The 18,584-nt window shown below is 40.6% G+C and overlaps 1 protein-coding gene across 2 annotated transcripts; it reads left to right on the top strand.

Moving 5' to 3' along the window:
* On the top strand, positions 1 to 12,799 carry pomgnt1 (protein O-linked mannose N-acetylglucosaminyltransferase 1 (beta 1,2-)). 2 transcript variants are annotated; one of them, XM_069152913.1, is made up of 22 exons: positions 1 to 91; positions 308 to 566; positions 3,838 to 3,940; positions 4,192 to 4,307; positions 4,590 to 4,655; positions 4,799 to 4,912; positions 5,002 to 5,119; positions 5,850 to 5,948; positions 6,109 to 6,236; positions 6,651 to 6,721; positions 7,080 to 7,155; positions 7,401 to 7,484; positions 7,828 to 7,869; positions 8,010 to 8,068; positions 9,697 to 9,769; positions 9,915 to 10,043; positions 10,343 to 10,468; positions 10,600 to 10,664; positions 10,826 to 10,870; positions 10,988 to 11,123; positions 11,194 to 11,303; positions 12,634 to 12,799. In XM_069152913.1, exons 2-22 carry the CDS (start codon positions 447 to 449, stop codon positions 12,713 to 12,715), a joined length of 1,962 nt encoding a protein of 653 aa, XP_069009014.1. In that variant the 5' UTR covers positions 1 to 91; positions 308 to 446; the 3' UTR covers positions 12,716 to 12,799. The 2 variants fall into 2 exon arrangements, with proteins under 2 accessions (XP_069009014.1, XP_069009015.1); XM_069152914.1 differs by lacking the exon at positions 1 to 91 and adding an exon at positions 109 to 199.
* The last annotated feature ends 5,785 nt before the right edge of the window (positions 12,800 to 18,584 follow it).

Raw genomic sequence — 18,584 nt, 5'->3', positions numbered from 1 at the left:
CGCTCTGCGACGAGAAGCGCCGTGTAGCAGTTTCCGAGCTGACTTCGCTGAGTTTTGGTCTCCGAGGACATGAAAAGACTCTGATGTCTCCGTGAGTCGTGATGTTTGATGTTTCAGCAGAAAAGATGCCGACTGGGGTGTTTTAACCCCCCCCACCCCCTCCACCCCCCCACGGCACAGCGAGTTTGAAGAGCTCGCGGTAACTTAGCTTGTCGTTAGTTGTTGTTGTTGTTGTTGTTGTTGTTTAACGCGCTGTTTATTTTGTGTGTGTGTTGTTGTTGTTGTTGTTGTTTTTTGTCCTTCTCAGATGACGATGTGAACCGAACATCTGTGTCTCCGCTGGTGCCGTTGGAAGCAGTGTATGTCCCGGCGCGGAGGAAGAGGAGGAGGAGGAGGAGGAGAGTCTGAGCTCCGTGTGAAGGAGGGCTGTGTTGTCGGTGTCCAGGATGGAGACCTGGACCCCCAACCCCCGAGCCAAGCCCTTCGTCCCCCGTCAGCAGAGGAGCTTCTATCTCACCTGGAAGTACAAACTGACCAATAAGAGGACACTTCGCCGCTTCTGTCAGGTCCAGAACAAATACCTTCATCAGAACAAATACCTTCATCCAGAACAAATACCTTCATCAGAACAAATACCTTCATCAGAACAAATACCTTCATCCAGAACAAATACCTTCATCAGAACAAATACCTTCATCAGAACAAATACCTTCATCCAGAACAAATACCTTCATCAGAACAAATACCTTCATCCAGAACAAATACCTTCATCCAGAACCAATACCTTCATCCACAACCAATACCTTCATCAGAACAAATACCTTCATCAGAACAAATACCTTCATCCAGAACAAATACCTTCATCCAGAACAAATACCTTCATCAGAACAAATACCTTCATCCAGAACAAATACCTTCATCAGAACAAATACCTTCATCCAGAACCAATACCTTCATCCACAACCAATACCTTCATCAGAACAAATACCTTCATCAGAACAAATACCTTCATCAGAACAAATACCTTCATCCAGAACAAATACCTTCATCCAGAACAAATACCTTCATCAGAACAAATACCTTCATCCAGAACAAATACCTTCATCAGAACAAATACCTTCATCAGAACAAATACCTTCATCAGAACAAATACCTTCATCAGAACAAATACCTTCATCCAGAACAAATACCTTCATCAGAACAAATACCTTCATCAGAACAAATACCTTCATCAGAACAAATACCTTCATCAGAACAAATACCTTCATCAGAACAAATACCTTCATCAGAACAAATACCTTCATCAGAACAAATACCTTCATCCAGAACAAATACCTTCATCTAGAACAAATACCTTCATCTAGAACAAATACCTTCATCTAGAACAAATACCTTCATCTAGAACAAATACCTTCATCTAGAACAAATACCTTCATCAGAACAAATACCTTCATCTAGAACAAATACCTTCATCAGAACAAATACCTTCATCTAGAACAAATACCTTCATCCACAACCAATACCTTCATCCACAACCAATACCTTCATCCACAACCAATACCTTCATCCAGAACAAATACCTTCATCCAGAACAAATACCTTCATCCAGAACAAATACCTTCATCCACAACCAATACCTTCATCCACAACCAATACCTTCATCCACAACCAATACCTTCATCCACAACCAATACCTTCATCCAGAACAAATACCTTCATCCAGAACAAATACCTTCATCCACAACCAATACCTTCATCCACAACCAATACCTTCATCCACAACCAATACCTTCATCCACAACAAATACCTTCATCAGAACCAATACCTTCATCCACAACCAATACCTTCATCCACAACCAATACCTTCATCCACAACCAATACCTTCATCCACAACAAATACCTTCATCAGAACCAATACCTTCATCCACAACAAATACCTTCATCCACAACAAATACCTTCATCCACAACCAATACCTTCATCAGAACAAATACCTTCATCTAGAACAAATACCTTCATCCACAACAAATACCTTCATCCACAACAAATACCTTCATCCAGAACAAATACCTTCATCAGAACAAATACCTTCATCCACAACCAATACCTTCATCCACAACCAATACCTTCATCCACAACCAATACCTTCATCCAGAACCAATACCTTCATCCAGAACCAATACCTTCATCCACAACCAATACCTTCATCAGAACCAATACCTTCATCCACAACCAATACCTTCATCCACAACCAATACCTTCATCAGAACAAATACCTTCATCCAGAACAAATACCTTCATCAGAACAAATACCTTCATCCAGAACAAATACCTTCATCCAGAACAAATACCTTCATCCAGAACAAATACCTTCATCCAGAACAAATACCTTCATCCACAACAAATACCTTCATCCACAACAAATACCTTCATCCACAACCAATACCTTCATCCACAACCAATACCTTCATCCACAACCAATACCTTCATCCACAACCAATACCTTCATCCACAACCAATACCTTCATCCAGAACCAATACCTTCATCCAGAACCAATACCTTCATCAGAACCAATACCTTCATCCAGAACCAATACCTTCATCCACAACCAATACCTTCATCCACAACCAATACCTTCATCCACAACCAATACCTTCATCCACAACCAATACCTTCATCCACAACCAATACCTTCATCCACAACCAATACCTTCATCCACAACCAATACCTTCATCCAGAACAAATACCTTCATCCAGAACAAATACCTTCATCCACAACCAATACCTTCATCCACAACCAATACCTTCATCCAGAACAAATACCTTCATCCAGAACAAATACCTTCATCCAGAACAAATACCTTCATCCAGAACAAATACCTTCATCCAGCTCTCAGGTTTCCTCCAACACACTTTCTTTAAGAAGACATCGAATGTCTTCAAAAAATAAAAGTCACAAGAAATCTCTTTAATTTTCTGTTTATCAGGACTGAACCTTTTTCATTCTCTTTTTTTGTTCAGTCATCATAATTATGTCAGAAGGAAGGCAAGTTTATTTGTAGAGCACATTTTAACAACAAGGCAATTCAAAGTGCTTCACTTAAAACCTTTAAAAGCGTTAAAAACATCAGGCAAAAGAAAAGGACATTTAAAAACTATTAAACAGTGATTAAAACATTAAAAACTGATTAAAGCATTAAAAACCAGTGATTAAAACATTAAAAACTGATTAAAACATTAAAAACGGTGATTAAAATGCTAAAAATGGTGATTAAAACATTAAAAACAATTATTAAAAAATAAAAAACAGTGATTAAAACATTAAGCAAGCTAAAAAAAAAAATAGGACAAAAGTTACAGTGCAGTTTAAGACGTCCTCAAATGTGGTTCAGTGAAAGGCAGCGAACAGAAGAAGTCTTCAGTCCTGATTTAAAGGATCTGAGAGTCTCAGCAGACCTGCAGCTTTCTGGGAGTTTGTTCCAGATATGTGGAACGTAGAAACTGAACGCTGCTTCTACCGCGTTTAGTTCTGGCTGATAAAAGTAGCAGCAGGATCAGAAACGAGCCTTCAGTGCTTTATAACCCAACAGCAGGATTTTAGACTCGCTTATTAAATGTAGTTTCTATTAAATATATGCATTTCAGTTTCTACCTATTTAGACATTTGTAGTTGCCTTTGATTGTTCGTATACTTTTACCCTATTTCAGCTGTTTTATTTCATGTTCAAGCTTTTATCCGCTCCGATTGTTTGATTTCTCGTAAAGTCTCTTGTGATGCGACTTGAAAAAAAAGAAGTGATTTCAGATTTTTTTTAATTTTCTTTTCTTCCGCAGGCCGGTGCCGTTCTGTTCCTGCTGATAACCGTCATAGTCAACATTAAACTCATTTTGGATACACGGAGAGTTGCTAACGAAGATGCAGCAGCTCAGGAATACGGTGAGAAAACACCTTATTTTATTTCAGTGTAACACGTAACTAACGACGGTCGTTATGACAACAACCTTTAGAGCTCATAAAACATTTTCTCCACCGTCAGCATCAGATTATTATATCATATCTCATATGTGCGTGTTTGAGAGTAAAACCAACACGGCGTGTTTTTATTTTTATTTTCTTCAACCTTCAAACACGTGTTGCCATAACTACCGTATTTCCAACACGCCGCTGTCGTCTCGTGTCTCTTTCAGAGGACACGATTCCCAACATGGAGACGCCGCGCAGGCCGGCCAGCGGACGCAAAGTCCTGGACATCGAGGTGTACTCCAGTCGCTCCAAGGTCTACGTGGCGGTGGACGGCACCACCGTGAGTGACCGACCGGCGCCCGCCGACAACAATCCAAATCACTAATCCTCCTTTAATGCAAAAACAAATACACACCAATGTAAAAACACACACACACACACACACACACACACACACACGTATACAGTGAAATGTTTGTGTAAATATTTCTGAACAAAGAAAACCAGACTTTTATTGCATGTAGGTAAATTTCTCAGGATATATAAATGTCCAGAAACAAATATTATATTAAATGTATGAGGTATATATATATATATATATTCCCTGCCCCGTCGGCTGCAGGTGCTCGAGGACGACATGCGAGAACAAGGCCGAGGCGTCCACGTGATCGTTCTCAACCAGGCAACCGTGAGCGCCGTCTGTTCGCCATTCAGATTCATATCGACCAATCACTGCACAGGATTTAAAAGAAAAGGTTGGATAACCAAACCTGTGTGTGTGTGTGTGTGTGTGTGTGTGTGTGTGTGTGTGTGTGTGTGTGTGTGTGTCAGGGTCATGTGATGGCCAAGAGGATATTTGACACCTACTCCCCCCACGAGGACGAAGCCATGATCCTCTTCCTCAACATGGTGACCCGAGGTCGAGTCCTCATCTTCACCATCAAGGTGAGTAGCTGCCGGCGGTCTCTGCGCTGAAGCACGTGTTCCTGTCTTTATGTCAGACTACAGACTTGTTGTTGTTGTTTTTCCTGCAGGATGAGGGCACGTTCCACCTGAAGGACGCCGCCAAGAACCTGCTGAAGACTCTGGGCAGCCAGGTGTCCCTCAACCTCAGCTGGAGGGACATGTGGACTCTGGTGGTGAAGAAAGGAGGTAGAGGAGCAAGTTTTCACTCCCAAGCGGATGTGACTGTCACATGTGGTCAGAACACAGACTGGATATAAAAGTGTTCGTAGCTTCGGGTCTGAAAAATGATGCAGAAGTGACCTTAAGCTGCAATACCACTGAGTGCCACTAGAGGTCGGCTCCAAAAAGCCTCCGGCTCCATAGACTCCCATTCAACTTCTCTCATCAAATCCAAAGTGAATAAAATGTGTCCATCAGTTATCTCGGTGTTGTTAGCTAAAGTCACTCCTTCTTATTAGTTTTCTGGAGGTCCATCTGAAAATAATCCCTCATTCATTAGAAAAGAAGATTCAAGAAGATCTGTTTTTGGGGGATATCGGTGGGCAGGACGTTGTATCGTCATGGTTTCCAATCGTCCAAATATGGTCACTTCCTGCTCCAAACTAGCAAAAATGGCGACGACTGAAATCCGAACTCACGGCTTTGAAGCAGGATTATTTGTTTACAGGCTACAGAAGGAAACACAAAACAACTTTGTATTATAAGAAATGTTGTCGTGGGAGAAGAAAAATCAACGGAATCATGCATTTAAGTAACTTCTTAGTTTCCTGTGAATATCTTTCCCCTAAATTCAGACTCGGTTCAGAAACATCTTTGAAACGTATCAATCGACTTCTCAAACTGGGCTTCGTCGACTCGTCTGCGTATGGAGCTTTTTGTGTGACGAGATCAGCTGACGTGTCGGTGTGTTCACCAGGTCAGGTGTACGGAGAGAAGCACTCCAAGTCTCCAGCTCTGTCCACCTGGGGAGACCCGGTGCTGCTGAAGACCGAGGTGCAGCTCACCGCCTCCGAAGGTAAAGACCCAGGATTCATATCGTTCACGCCGGTTAACGCTCCCCCCCCCCCAAAAAAAAAAAAAAAAAAAACCCCGAATGATTCAGTCAGAAGCTGCACCTCGTGTTTATGATTTGTTTTTAACTGTAAGATTTTCCGTAAACGTTGTCCACCCTGCAGAGGCCGAGTGCCACTGGGCCGACACCGAGCTGAACCGCAGGAGGAAGCTCTTCTGCAGCAAAGTGGAAGGATACGGCAGCATCTGCAGCTGCAAGGACCCGGCGCCCATCGAGTTCAACCCCGACCCGGTGAGATTTAAATTAGATTTAGACTTCATTAATCCCACAGTGGGGAAATTTAGTCGCTGCAGCAGCATAGAAACTCAAAAAGGTGCACACGATATGAAAAAATGTACAAACACGTGGAAGATATAAGAAAGACCAAAAAAGTCGTCATTTCAAAATTTGATTCGGTCGCCACAGAGAGAAAGAAGATTTAAATCAGGCACACAAGATGCTAAAGTTTTACATAATTCGAGATAAGTTTCTATATAAAGAAACTCGCGTGTCGGTTATGACGTCGACAGCATCTTCAAAATGTTGCCACCGATATAATCGTTCATTTCCTTTTTGTTATAATTTGTTTTCTGGTGTGCTGACAAATATCAAATATTTCTCTGTGACTTCATTTTCATTCACTTCCTTTTGTCTTTGTCCTGCCAGCTGCCCAACAGCAACGTCCTGAACGTCCCCGTGGCCGTCATCGCAGGGAACCGACCCAACTACCTCTACCGGTGAGATCAGCCCAAAGAATAACGTTCTTCATTTTCCTATAAAGATATTTGTACTTACTTGGTTTTACCCCCGAAACGAATAAAGAGAAATGAGGCCGCGTGCAGTAAATATTCCTCGTGTTAAATTCCTCTTTGACATTTTGATTTGGTGGCGGAGGACGTAAACACGCCGAGCTGCTGCCGTCCAAGTGGGATGAAGAAAGATGGCGGCAAAAACATGAATACAATTCATTTAAAGGGGAAAAAAAAAACACATTTACATGTCCGCTTTTTTTGTTGTTAAATTGGAACAAATCTCACAGAACAGAGTAATAAACAATCATTAAATTATAAAATATGAGCGCTCGTCTGTTTTCAGGATGCTGAGGTCGCTTCTTTCGGCTCACGGCGTCAACTCGCAGATGATCACCGTCTTCATCGACGGATATTACGAGGTAACGGCGAGTTTCTTCCACTTGGCTGGTGGATGTTTCAGTCAGATTGTGTTTCCAAAATTAAAAAATATCTTTCACGTCTGAGCGTATAAATGTGAAAAATTATGCTTATGTTGTGTCGTCTTATTTTTTGATCTATATATTTTTTTTTAGGTGTATATATGTATATATTAATTTCTATGCTGTATATATTAATTTCTATGCTGTATACATGTCTATTCATGTTTTATGTGTCTTGGACCCAGGAACCGATGGATGTGGTGGAGCTGTTTGGGCTGAAGGGAGTTCAGCACACACCCATCAGCATCAAGAACGCCAGAGTGTCGCAGGTAAAGAGGTTTAAATAAAACAAAATAGTATTATTCTTTTATAAATTTATACGAGTATTTCCTCCACGTCACTGAATTGTCTCCTGCAGCGTGTTATGAAAGAGTGTTTGAGCTTCAGACTGATTTCAAGTCATGAAAGACACTCAGACCTCCAGGAGTTTCTTCGTTTCATTTATTGTTTCTATTGATACGCTTTTTTTGTTTTGTTTTGTTACTTGCGTTGTCGTTAATGTGGTTCTGTTGACACGTTTTCTTGCTGCGTGTTGTTTTGTGATGTTAAAGCACTTTACATGGTGATTGTAGGATTAAAAATATGTTGAATTGTCTCCGTTCTCCATCGCAGCACTACAAGGCGAGTCTGACCGCGACCTTCAACCTCCACCCTGTAAGTATCAAACTGTCACACATTATGGCAGCTTTATTTCTTTTATATTTTTATGAATCGATCACAGCTTTCAGTCTCTCAGGTGGCTTGTATGTTTCACAGAGTCGATCTCATGACAGAATTAATGTGTTTTTGATCAGGATGCCAGTTTTGCCATCGTTCTGGAAGAAGACCTGGATATCTCCATCGACTTCTTCAGGTACGTCAGACCGTCTGCACATCTGCCACTAAAACCACGGACAGATGACTCGCCAACAACTTACCGCTTTCATATTCTCTTAATAATTGACGAGAATAAAATCCTAAAATAAATGACCAGAAGTTATTTTAAAATGACAGCAGAAGTATTAATTTATAGTTGGAGTGATCCAAATTCATACGTGTCCATACCGTGACTTTTAATTCAAAGTGGGGTTTTACAGATCGACGGAAAATTAATCATCAGTTATTTTGAAAGCTGATGAAGGAAAAAACTGATTCATCTTCTTTAATCTCAGACTTTGCTGCTATTGTTTGTTTTATATGATCGTTAATATTATTAATTCGTATTTGTGTAGCACTTCTCATACAACAAACAGCAGCTCGAAGTGTTTCACATAAAAACAGATATAAAAGGAAACATTAAAAAATATAGAAAGTAAATGAAATACATTTAACACAGTAGTTTTTTTGTTTTGGGTGCTTCATTCCTTCACTGGGACATTTTTTTTTTCATTCCTTTTAAAGCTGCGATTGGTTAAAGAAAAAAAAAAAAAGAAGCCCACTGATGACAGGCAGGACGAACAGTGACACCTGGTGGAAATGACATGAACTGCGTCCCAACATGAGGCTGTGAAAGCGCTGTGACCCCTTTGCTTATGACCAAGTCATCACTGCTGCAATGTTTTTTAACATGGATTTTTTTTATATATATATATTTTTCCAGTTGCTGAATTTTTTTTTTTTTTTTTTTGTGTTGGCGGAGACGGACGAGATGATGTCATTGTCATGTCATGTCATGATGTCATTCGGCGAAAGTCTTCAGCCTCTTAAAAGTCCTCCTTAAGGACCCGACGAGGTTTTTTTTTCCACCTTACTTTTCCATCTTTTTCTATTTCTATTTGATTTGGTCCGGAGTGTCCACCAGGTGGCAGTAGATCCTCGGTGATGGAGCCTCTCTCAGACCCTCCTTTGTTGGACAGACTGCTTATTTTTTATTTTTTTGAACGGTGCTGTAAGAAGCTGCATCTTTCCCTCCCGGGCCGACGGATCCGTTCAAAGCACCGACTTCAAATAGCCGATAAAAGCGTCCGCAGCCGTTTCCATTTGAACGCCTCTCTGAAGAAAGACGAGCTTCAGGCCTTCGGTTAGAGAACCAGAAGCTCCCTCCTGTTGAGGGAGACGAGGCCGTTACGTCTCATATTTACTTCTTGCACGGTGTCACGACTTCAGCTTCAACATTTGAATTCCTGATTTCTTTCGTTAGCATGAAGTGATTTTTCCGAGCTGCTTCTCCACATGCAGCGTTCGTGTTTAAAACCCGCCTTCTGACCTGCGCAGAGGGAAACCTGCTGAAAGGGAATATTTAATGCTCCCGAGAAAGAAGAAGCGATGTTTTAGACAACAGACTTTGTGTTTGGCTCTTTTTCACAAAACTCCCTGCAGCCAGCGTTCAACATCTCCGTTGAAAGACTGAAGCCAGCTTTGGAGGCTGTTTTTGAACTTGTAGTTTAGGTGTGTGTATATAAACTGGAAAGTTCTCGCTTTTTAACTTGACTAAAAAAAAGAATAGTTTTGTCTGTTGATATCCGCTGCTTTCACTAATGTCCCTGTTTTTTCTTCCTGCAGTTTCCTGAGTCAGACCGTCCACCTGCTGGACGAGGACGACAGCCTCTACTGCATCTCCGCCTGGAACGACCAGGTGAGCAAATGAACAAATGTCGGGACGTCAGTCATTCGCTTTCTTTAAAGAACAAATAAACCCACATGTAGACCTGAAGCCCACAGAAAAAAACCTCCATATGTCCCTGACAGCCGTTGTTGTTGTTGTTTTTCTTGTTGCTCAGGGTTACGAGCACACCGCGGAGGATCCGGCCCTCCTGTACCGGGTGGAGAGCATGCCCGGCCTGGGCTGGGTGCTGAAGAAGAGCCTCTACAAGGACGAGCTGGAGCCCAAGTGGCCGACGCCGGAGAAGGTGCTCCGGTCTTCTTGTCTGCCTCCAACAATCCTCGTGTTGCTTCTGTGGAAGCTTTTTTAATTGTCAAATCATTTGCTGCCCCCTAGTGGCCCGAAAACAAAGTTAGTTTCTGCAGCTTTAAGTTACACGTGTGAACTTTCAGTGATGAATATTTGTCCTCGGTGCTCTCAATACTGAATTATGATTATGAGCAGCAGATTTTAAAGACCTGCAATTAGATTTTCATCCGATGAAAGGAAGAGCATTCATTTAAAAACGTGTGTGTGTGTGTGTGTGTGTGTGTGTGTGTCCTGCAGCTGTGGGACTGGGACATGTGGATGCGGATGCCGGAGCAGAGGAAAGGCCGAGAGTGCATCATCCCCGACGTGTCACGCTCGTACCACTTCGGCATCATCGGCCTCAACATGAACGGATACTTCCACGTAAGATCCGAAAAAAGAAACTGCTTCTTTTGTGATTTAAAAATAAAAACAAAAAAAGACCTGCTGATGATTTGATTTGATTTGATTTGATTTGGGTTTTCTCATCATATTCCTGCGTTTCCGTCCCGTAGGAGGTTTATTTCAAGAAGCACAAGTTCAACACTGTTCCCAATGTGCAGCTGAAGAGCGTCGACAGGTGTGTGTGTGTGTGTGTGTGTGTGTGTGTGTGTGTGTGTGTGTGTGTGTGTGTGTGTGTGTGAGAGAGATGTGTGAAGTTTTTTTTTTCCCACCTCTTGAATTGCATCTGAAAAATAATTTTGGGTGTCTCGTTGTTGTTTTTTTTTTTGTGCGTCCCAGTTTGAAGAAGGACGCGTACGAAGTGGAGATCCAAAACCTGCTGAAGTGAGTGAACCTGCAGATGTTCGGTCGCTGCGGTGAAATAAAAAGTACAGAGAGGGCTGAAGTGATGATGTGTGTGTGTGTGTGTGTGTGTGTGTGTGTGTGTGTGTGATATCCCAGAGAGGCCGAGGTGCTGGACCACACCAAGAACCCGTGTGACGACTCGTTCCTGCCGGACTCGGAGGGGAAGACCTACGTCATGTTCATCAAGATGGACACTGAGACGGACACGTCCACGTGGACGGAGCTCGCCAAGGTACACACTCACACACACACTCACACTCACACTCACTCACAGAAGAACTCATCCCGTGTCGTCTCCTCAGTGCCTGCATGTCTGGGACCTGGATGTTCGAGGATACCACCGCGGCCTGTGGCGGCTCTTCAGAAAGAGGAACCACGTCCTGGTCGTCGCCGTGCCGATCTCCCCGTACTCGTAAGTAACGAAAAAATTCACGAGTTTCAAGTTTGAGGATTATTTGACTAGCCGGGTCGGTCTGTTAGTTTGATCAAACGGTAGCTGTTTTTTCTCTCGTTTAAACCGTTGTTGTCCGATTGGGGTTTCAAAATAAAAGCACCGGTGGTTTAGCTTTAATTCATTTCATTAAAACTGTACTTTATTTCGCTTTATTTTGCTTTTCAACTTAAGTCACATCTTAAATTGAAAACTTCTATACTGGTCTAAACTAACTCGCGTTGAAAGTATTATTCCTTAAATGACTTAATTGACTTAAATGTGATTTGACGTTCCGATTTTAAAAAGAAAAATCACAATAAATATTGAATTAAAATACTTGCTGTATGAAACGCCACAATCAGCGACTTTAATAGAGTACTATAAAAAAAAAATTAAAAAAATTAAAAAGGTCTCGAGTGATGCCGATTAATCACAAGCTTAAAGAGTCGGACATGAATTTATTTGCATGTGCAGTGACCTCCAATCTTGGAGGGCATCGACCTGACAGGAAGTACGAGCCGGTATGCAAATCCTCCCGTCTCCTGTGTTCAGCCCGGCTCATGTACTTATGACTTATGGAATATATATATATATTTATATACAAAAAAAACCAGGAAGCCATCGTGACATTTAATTTTCTTATTTCTCACTGTTTTAGAGCTTTTTTTTTAATATTATTTACAAATGATGGAGAGAATAGAAAAGACACGTGAACCTCCAGGGTTTATTTTGTGATTGTTGTAAAAAATAAAAAGTTCAATTTCTGTGCAGGATTTCCTCAAAATTTTCAATATAATTTGCAGAGTTTTAAAATCGTTTTTTTGCTGTTAAAATTGCGGGAAACAAAAGATTACATTATTTTTAAGTACTACCACAAAAACAATGATATGTAATCACTTCCTGTGATAATAATAATTTTAGTTTTAATCTTTTATTGAACTTAAAGGCGCTCAAGAGTTCCTAAAAGTGACATGGCTTTACAAAACAGAGTCTGACTGATATAGAAACATCAGCCTTTCAAAATAAGAGCGTTAGATGCTGTTTAATTCATGTTAATTCAGCACTACTGTATGCACAAAGACAAATTGCGGTCTCTATAAAACTAATATAACGTAGTTATTGACAATCAACATTTAATTAGACACTTTTCATGTGAAGACCACGTTTCCCACAAAACCCCGTCACATCCCAGTTTTCCAGAGTTTGTTTTCCAACCCGACAACCACGTCACCTTTCTGTTCCTCTTTCTGCCTGTCCACTCTCCTCCTCATCCTCCTCCTCCCCCCCTCTCCCCCCGTGTCCCGTCCAGTGTGAAGAAACCTGCCAGCGTCGCTCCGATTCACTTGGAGCCTCCTCCCAAAGAAGAAGGAGCGCCGGTGGAGCAGATGTAGACGCCATCGAGCGCCAGGCCTTAACTCTCCTCCTCCTCCTCCTTCTTCTTCTCCAATGACAACCACTAAATAATCCAGCCTGTGGAGGGGCGGGATGGGCGGGGGGAGAGGGGGGACTCGTGTACGAGAAGATATCTGGGAAACGGAGTCCCTTTTTTGGGGGAGGGTGGGGGGGATTAACACTGCAAACCCGCACTGCTCGATCCGTCCGACGGTTTGAGGAGGAACGCTGAGTTTTTGGTTGACTGTGACTTTAAAAAAAAAAACAGCTGTCGGTTTCCGTGACAACCGCGAGCCGATTCCCACGTGGCCCCGTTTTTGAATTTCACAATTCGCAAACCGGAGTTTATCCACGATCTCCTCCTCGTTTGTGTTTTTAACTACTGAGTGCTTTTGTCCATCCTGTACATACGTTTTAACTTATCTCTATTTATTTGACATCCTACAGTCAAAAGGTTTTTAGTGGTTTGTTTGCTTTTTTTTCTTTTTTTTTTTATCAACTTTTATCAAGATCAGCGCTTTTTTTTTTTTTTTTTTTTTTAATGAGCCTAACGTTTACAGATACAGAAATAATAATGTATATACGTGACTATATATTTTTTGATGAAAAATTTAAAAGGGTCAGCATATTTTTCAGCATCAGATGGGGAGTCTGAGTGAAGAAGCCATGTGGGTTTTTACTGTCATTGACTGCTTTACATCAGTTGCCTCGGATTACATTTTAATTGAGGGGAATCGGAACGGAAAAAAAAGTATTCACGTTTTTTTTTTTTTTTAATGACATTCGCTGCTTTTAGAGACAAAACGACACTGTGTCACCGTGAAACATATTTATTAGTAGAGAGCATCGCTCTGCTGTAAACGGACTTCTAGCTGGACATTTACGAAAGCATCAAAAACATAAGGTTCATAAAGCTGGAATCAAATGATGTTTTTTTACTTATTAAAAGGAGAAGTAAAATAAACCTTTTGTCTATATTTTGACAAAGTTCACGCAGAGCTGCACATAGGAGGCGAACAACCTAAAGCACATAACTATTAACTTTGTCACGGCATCGAGAGAAAATTCTCTACGAAGTCTCTACGACTGAATTAACACTACAAAAGTGCAAAACAAATATTTAATACAATATTTTTTTTTTGCTTAATTATTTACTTTTTTTTTCGTTTGAAAATGATACTTTTACTTTGAAAATTTCTAGCGGGAAGTCTCGCCAGGTGACTCGTAGAAGCAGCGTGTGTTAAATCTATGAATCGATTTTTCAGAATCTGCCTGATTTCCTGCCTGCAGGTAGAAAGTGGAGGCTCCGCCCACCTCCACCGACAGTACGTAGCGATGTCGTTCGTTTTATTTCAACGTGGTGCTGCTGCGTCACCTCGGAGATCTGAAAAAGGCCCTGAAGTGTTTTATGACCCGAAACAACTGCTGTCAATCATCAGAGAAAAATATGTCGTCTGATACTCGTCTTTTTGTTTTGTTAATTGATTTCACGTCTCATCGTTTCGGCAGGTTTTTTATTCTGAAATATTATAAACAACAGAATCGATTCCCAAAGTTCATATAAGAATAATCCTTTCAAAATAAGGGTACAACTTTTATTTAATCACACTTAACTTGGCATTTATAAGAAGTATATTAACAAATACAGCGATCATTTCTTTATAATAATATATTAACTGGCTGTTTGTCAGCAGCTCTAACTCTTATCAACGTCTTTGATCAGTTAGTGGATGCGTTAATATACTACTTATTAATGCTCGATAGGTTTGATTAAAAATTAAGTTAATTAACTCGCAGTGAATTAAAATCTGTTCTGCGTCTGTTGATGTTTGAGCTTTTGAGTTTTCATCACTTATCGATAAATCAGTATTTTTTCTTTTTTTTGGTCTTTTATTTTGAAAGGGTGCTCTGTATTTTAAGGCAACCACATGTTTAATACCTGCTGTCAGACAGAGCTGCTTACTCGGCAGTATTCCAGCCCATGTTGTCTTGTTTGTTTGTTTGTTTGCGGTTTTGTTTTTTATGAAAATGACAAAGTAGAATCTCTACTTTTTTTTTTTAAATTTTTTTTTTTTAATCTTTTGTCTTCATTTCACTCACGTTTCCTCCGACGAGGCGAGAAGGTCAAACTGGACTGAGATCACTGTTTCCTCAGCAATACGGTTTGTTAAATTTAAAGCTTTGACACAGTTTGGAAGAAGGGAGCTTTGTGTGAGTGACAGCGAGGGGTCAAAGGTCACACCGAAGGTCACAGGCGTACGAGTTCATTTATCTTTTGTCATGGAAATAATAAAGATGTTTTTACTGAGTTTTGTGCTGCTTTTCTACGTGATTCTAACGGAAGGATTTATTTTTGTTATTATTATGATTATTGCACATTATTAATAGAGTAAACTTGTAGTTATTGTTATTTGTGTATGTAAATCGGCGGGTTTGGTGTTTCCACCGAGGACATCCTGTGATGGAAAAAAACCGGCGGCCGCCGTACCCGCTCGGAGGCAAATGATCTGAAACAAGGGATTGGGGATTCTCCCGCCTTCCCAGCAGCCTTTGCTTCACTCCTGCGTGCGTTTTCTGCCGACACATAAAACTTGTTTAGTTTGTTTGACACGTCTACTGAGAGGAGAGTTTATTTGTGCAGCACGTTTCAGCAACAAGACAATTCAAAGTTCTTCACAGAAAAGCATTAAAACAATCAGGCAGAAGAAAAGAACATTTGAAAACAGGAAGCCATTTGATTGTTGCTCATTTTCCCTCTAAAGCCCCAAAAAAACCCGTCTTTCTTTTGTTCTCTAAATCCTGCCAGCAGTCTTTGAGCTGCTATAATTAGTGGAGCTCCTCGAAAAAGGAAAAAAAGCTGCTCATAAGATGGAGAAGCTCAAAGTCTGAGCTGCAGTTAAAAGTCATTTTTACAGTTTCATCTATCATCCAATTATCTGATCATCGGAGTTCTTTGTGTTTAGGAACCGTTCTTTGTGTTTAGGAACCGTTCTTCCTGCCTGGGGAACTTTTGTTGTTGTTTTTTTTGTGTGTCTAAAACCAGACGGAGGTTCAGGTCGGAGTTATTCACCGTGATCGTAACGGTGTGTTGGTGCACTAACTGACAACTGGGTCACGTCGCTTTTATTTCACAGGAGGCTCTTATTCACACACACACACACACACACACACACACACACACACACACACACACACACACAAGCAGGTCATTTGTGGCTGAATCAGGAGTCGCTGGTCCATGTCGGCGTGCGTTCGCCGCCTTTTTAAATGTCATTTCTGACCTATTGAACATCGTGATGAGCCGAGCTCGGCGGCTGATGGCTGAGATGTAGATGGAATATAGATTTTGTGCGAGTGTGAGCTGGTGGGTGGGTGGAGGAGGGGGTTGGGGGTGGGGGGGTTATTGTTAAACATGGAGCTGTGCGGTGCTGAGATGATGATGACAGATTTTTAACTCTAAATACCTCGCGTGGCTTTATAATTGGATGGAACAAAAACACGCCTCTGCACATTTCAACAAGTTCTATCACATTAATGTCGGAGAAAGAGCAGAATATACACAATGACGTAATTTATTTTGTGCAATAAATGCGTGCGCAAAAAAATGTGAGATTATAGTCATGAATAAAAGAGGTCCGATGCATTCAGTAGGGAAAAAGGAAGGATCGTTCCCCTTTGGGCCACTTTTAATGTGAATAAATCTGCAGGAGGTGTTTCATTGAAAAGTATCTTAAAACCAGATGAAATTAGCAACTGAAAATAATGAAAATCTTTTTTTTTTTTTTTTTTTAAGAAAAACTCAATCATGAAGCAGTGAAAAAAAACAAACCATTGAGTTAAATGGAAAATCTCAAAGTCCCACTTTAAGAGTGGATTTATGGTTTGAGCTATTTTGAAATTATTCAGATCAGTCTGGAATAACATTAGTTATCAATAAAAGAATAACAGAATAAACTGGTGCTGCTCTCATGAATTTCCCATTTAGCGATGACCAAAAAAATTAGATTTGAAACGAACGTAAAATGGAAGAATTTTCACGAGTTTTCAGAGACTTTTTGACCTCACTGAGGTCAAAACTGAAAACAATACCAATGAAAGATTAATATTTATGTCGCAGTATTATTTGTTCAAGTAAACTTTGTGTTTTCATCTTTGTGAACTTTTAACATTAACCAAGTGGTTTTTTTGGTTGTTTTTTTTTGCCTTCACTGTAAAGAGTTTCTTATGCTTTCAAATTTGTGCAAAAGATGTTGAAATGTTTTGTGGGATTGAAAGTCAGCTGCAGAGGCTCATCTGTACATTCATGGCTTATCTCTGATACCTTTCATCGTGCTCACACACATTTAACTGCATCCATTGTTCATACAAATTATTGATTAGTGGAGCGTGAGATTTAAACAGCGTCCTTTCACTGTTATAACTTTGGTTTAAATGTAATCTGAAAGAAATGGCTCCATCTTTGTGTCGTATTTTAGGTATTTTTTTCTCGTAGATCTTTTTTTCTAGTCATGAAAGCACTAATTCAAGAAGAGCGGAAACATCTGCTGCACAGATGAACAATGCTCCACCTCCGGCTTGTTGTCTCACCTTTTATTGGTTTAATGCCTACTGAACCTTGTGCCACAATGCTTGTTAACTTCAAGGGCAGGAGAAGGAACATTAGTGAATAACACGGTGGACAAAAGAGGTCCTCAGCACCGCCGCTTCCCTTCACGAGTGCGGAGCTTCATTTTAGAGGGAAACGGGCTTCAGATTCAACGATTTCACACAATTCGGGCCACTACAGTCTCTTTATCATCAAAAACCAGGACAGCTGACGGCGTTACGAGTCCCCAAGAGATCATGAAACAATGAGCACCACCTTCTCCACCACTCTGATGTAGCAGCAAGTCATTCAGATAGAAAACAAACCAGAACAGTTTCCTTTTCTGATGCATCTTATTGGTGCATCTCTCTGTAGTCGCTTTATGTTGGTTTTGCATCCTTGTTTGGTCATTTAGCATCTCTTTGTGGTCGTCTTGTATTTCTCTGAGGTGTTTTGGCATCTCTTTGTGGTCGTCTTGTATTTCTCTGAGGTGTTTTGGCATCTCTTTGTGGTCGTCTTGTATTTCTCTGAGGTGTTTTGGCATCTCTTTGTGGTCTTCTTGTATTTCTCTGAGGTGTTTTGGCATCTCTTTGTGGTCGTCTTGTATTTCTCTGAGGTGTTTTGGCATCTCTTTGTGGTCGTCTTGTATTTCTCTGAGGTGTTTTGGCATCTCTTTGTGGTCGTCTTGTATTTCTCTGAGGTGTTTTGGCATCTCTTTGTGGTCTTCTTGTATTTCTCTGAGGTGTTTTGGCATCTCTCTCTGTGTTAAGAGCTGCAACTGTCAACTACTGCCTGAAAACCTTTAAACTATTACATTACACCACTGGAATGAAACTCAAATATGAATTCTTGATCTTCAAACTGTGGCTCTTTTAGCTGCTAGATGTTCAACTTTCTTCGGTTGGTCTCCAGCTTGTATGCTTTTGGGAAGATAGTCTACAGTTGGCTTTTAAACCTTTTTCCCTGAACTCTGTGTGCCGCTGCTGCAGATGGACAGAAAATCAAAACTGAGAGCTAAAAGTAGCTAAAACAAAAAAGAAGCTAAAGCAAGCGTGCTGGATAATCTGTCACCAAATAAGAAATTTGCGTATAATAAACTTGTGAAATATTTTATTGACAAATATGTATTTACACTTTGTAGGTATTATTTGTAATGTTTACATTTTTTGAAGAAAAAGAAAATGATTTACTGCAAAAAAAAAAATGTACGTCATAAACATGGCTTCATTGTAAATATTTCCCTAAAAGGAACTATAAAAGAAAGAGACTGCGAGTAACACCGC

This window comes from Embiotoca jacksoni, unplaced genomic scaffold, assembly GCF_022577435.1.
Source record: "Embiotoca jacksoni isolate LCO1_2020_lvr unplaced genomic scaffold, fEmbJac1.0.p SCAF_19, whole genome shotgun sequence".
Taxonomy (NCBI): Eukaryota; Metazoa; Chordata; class Actinopteri; family Embiotocidae; genus Embiotoca; species Embiotoca jacksoni.
The sequence above is the reverse complement of the archived record's forward strand: the minus strand, read 5'-3'. Positions and strand labels throughout refer to the sequence as shown.

Bases quoted from the DNA above. Each gene is read 5' to 3' on its own strand.
- pomgnt1 (XM_069152913.1), top strand. From the start codon at position 447: ATGGAGACCTGGACCCCCAACCCCCGAGCCAAGCCCTTCGTCCCCCGT. The intron at 8,069-9,696 runs GTACGTCAGACC...TTCTTCCTGCAG, and splicing joins ATCTCCATCGACTTCTTCAG to TTTCCTGAGTCAGACCGTCC. The intron at 11,304-12,633 runs GTAAGTAACGAA...TGTCCCGTCCAG, and splicing joins GTGCCGATCTCCCCGTACTC to TGTGAAGAAACCTGCCAGCG.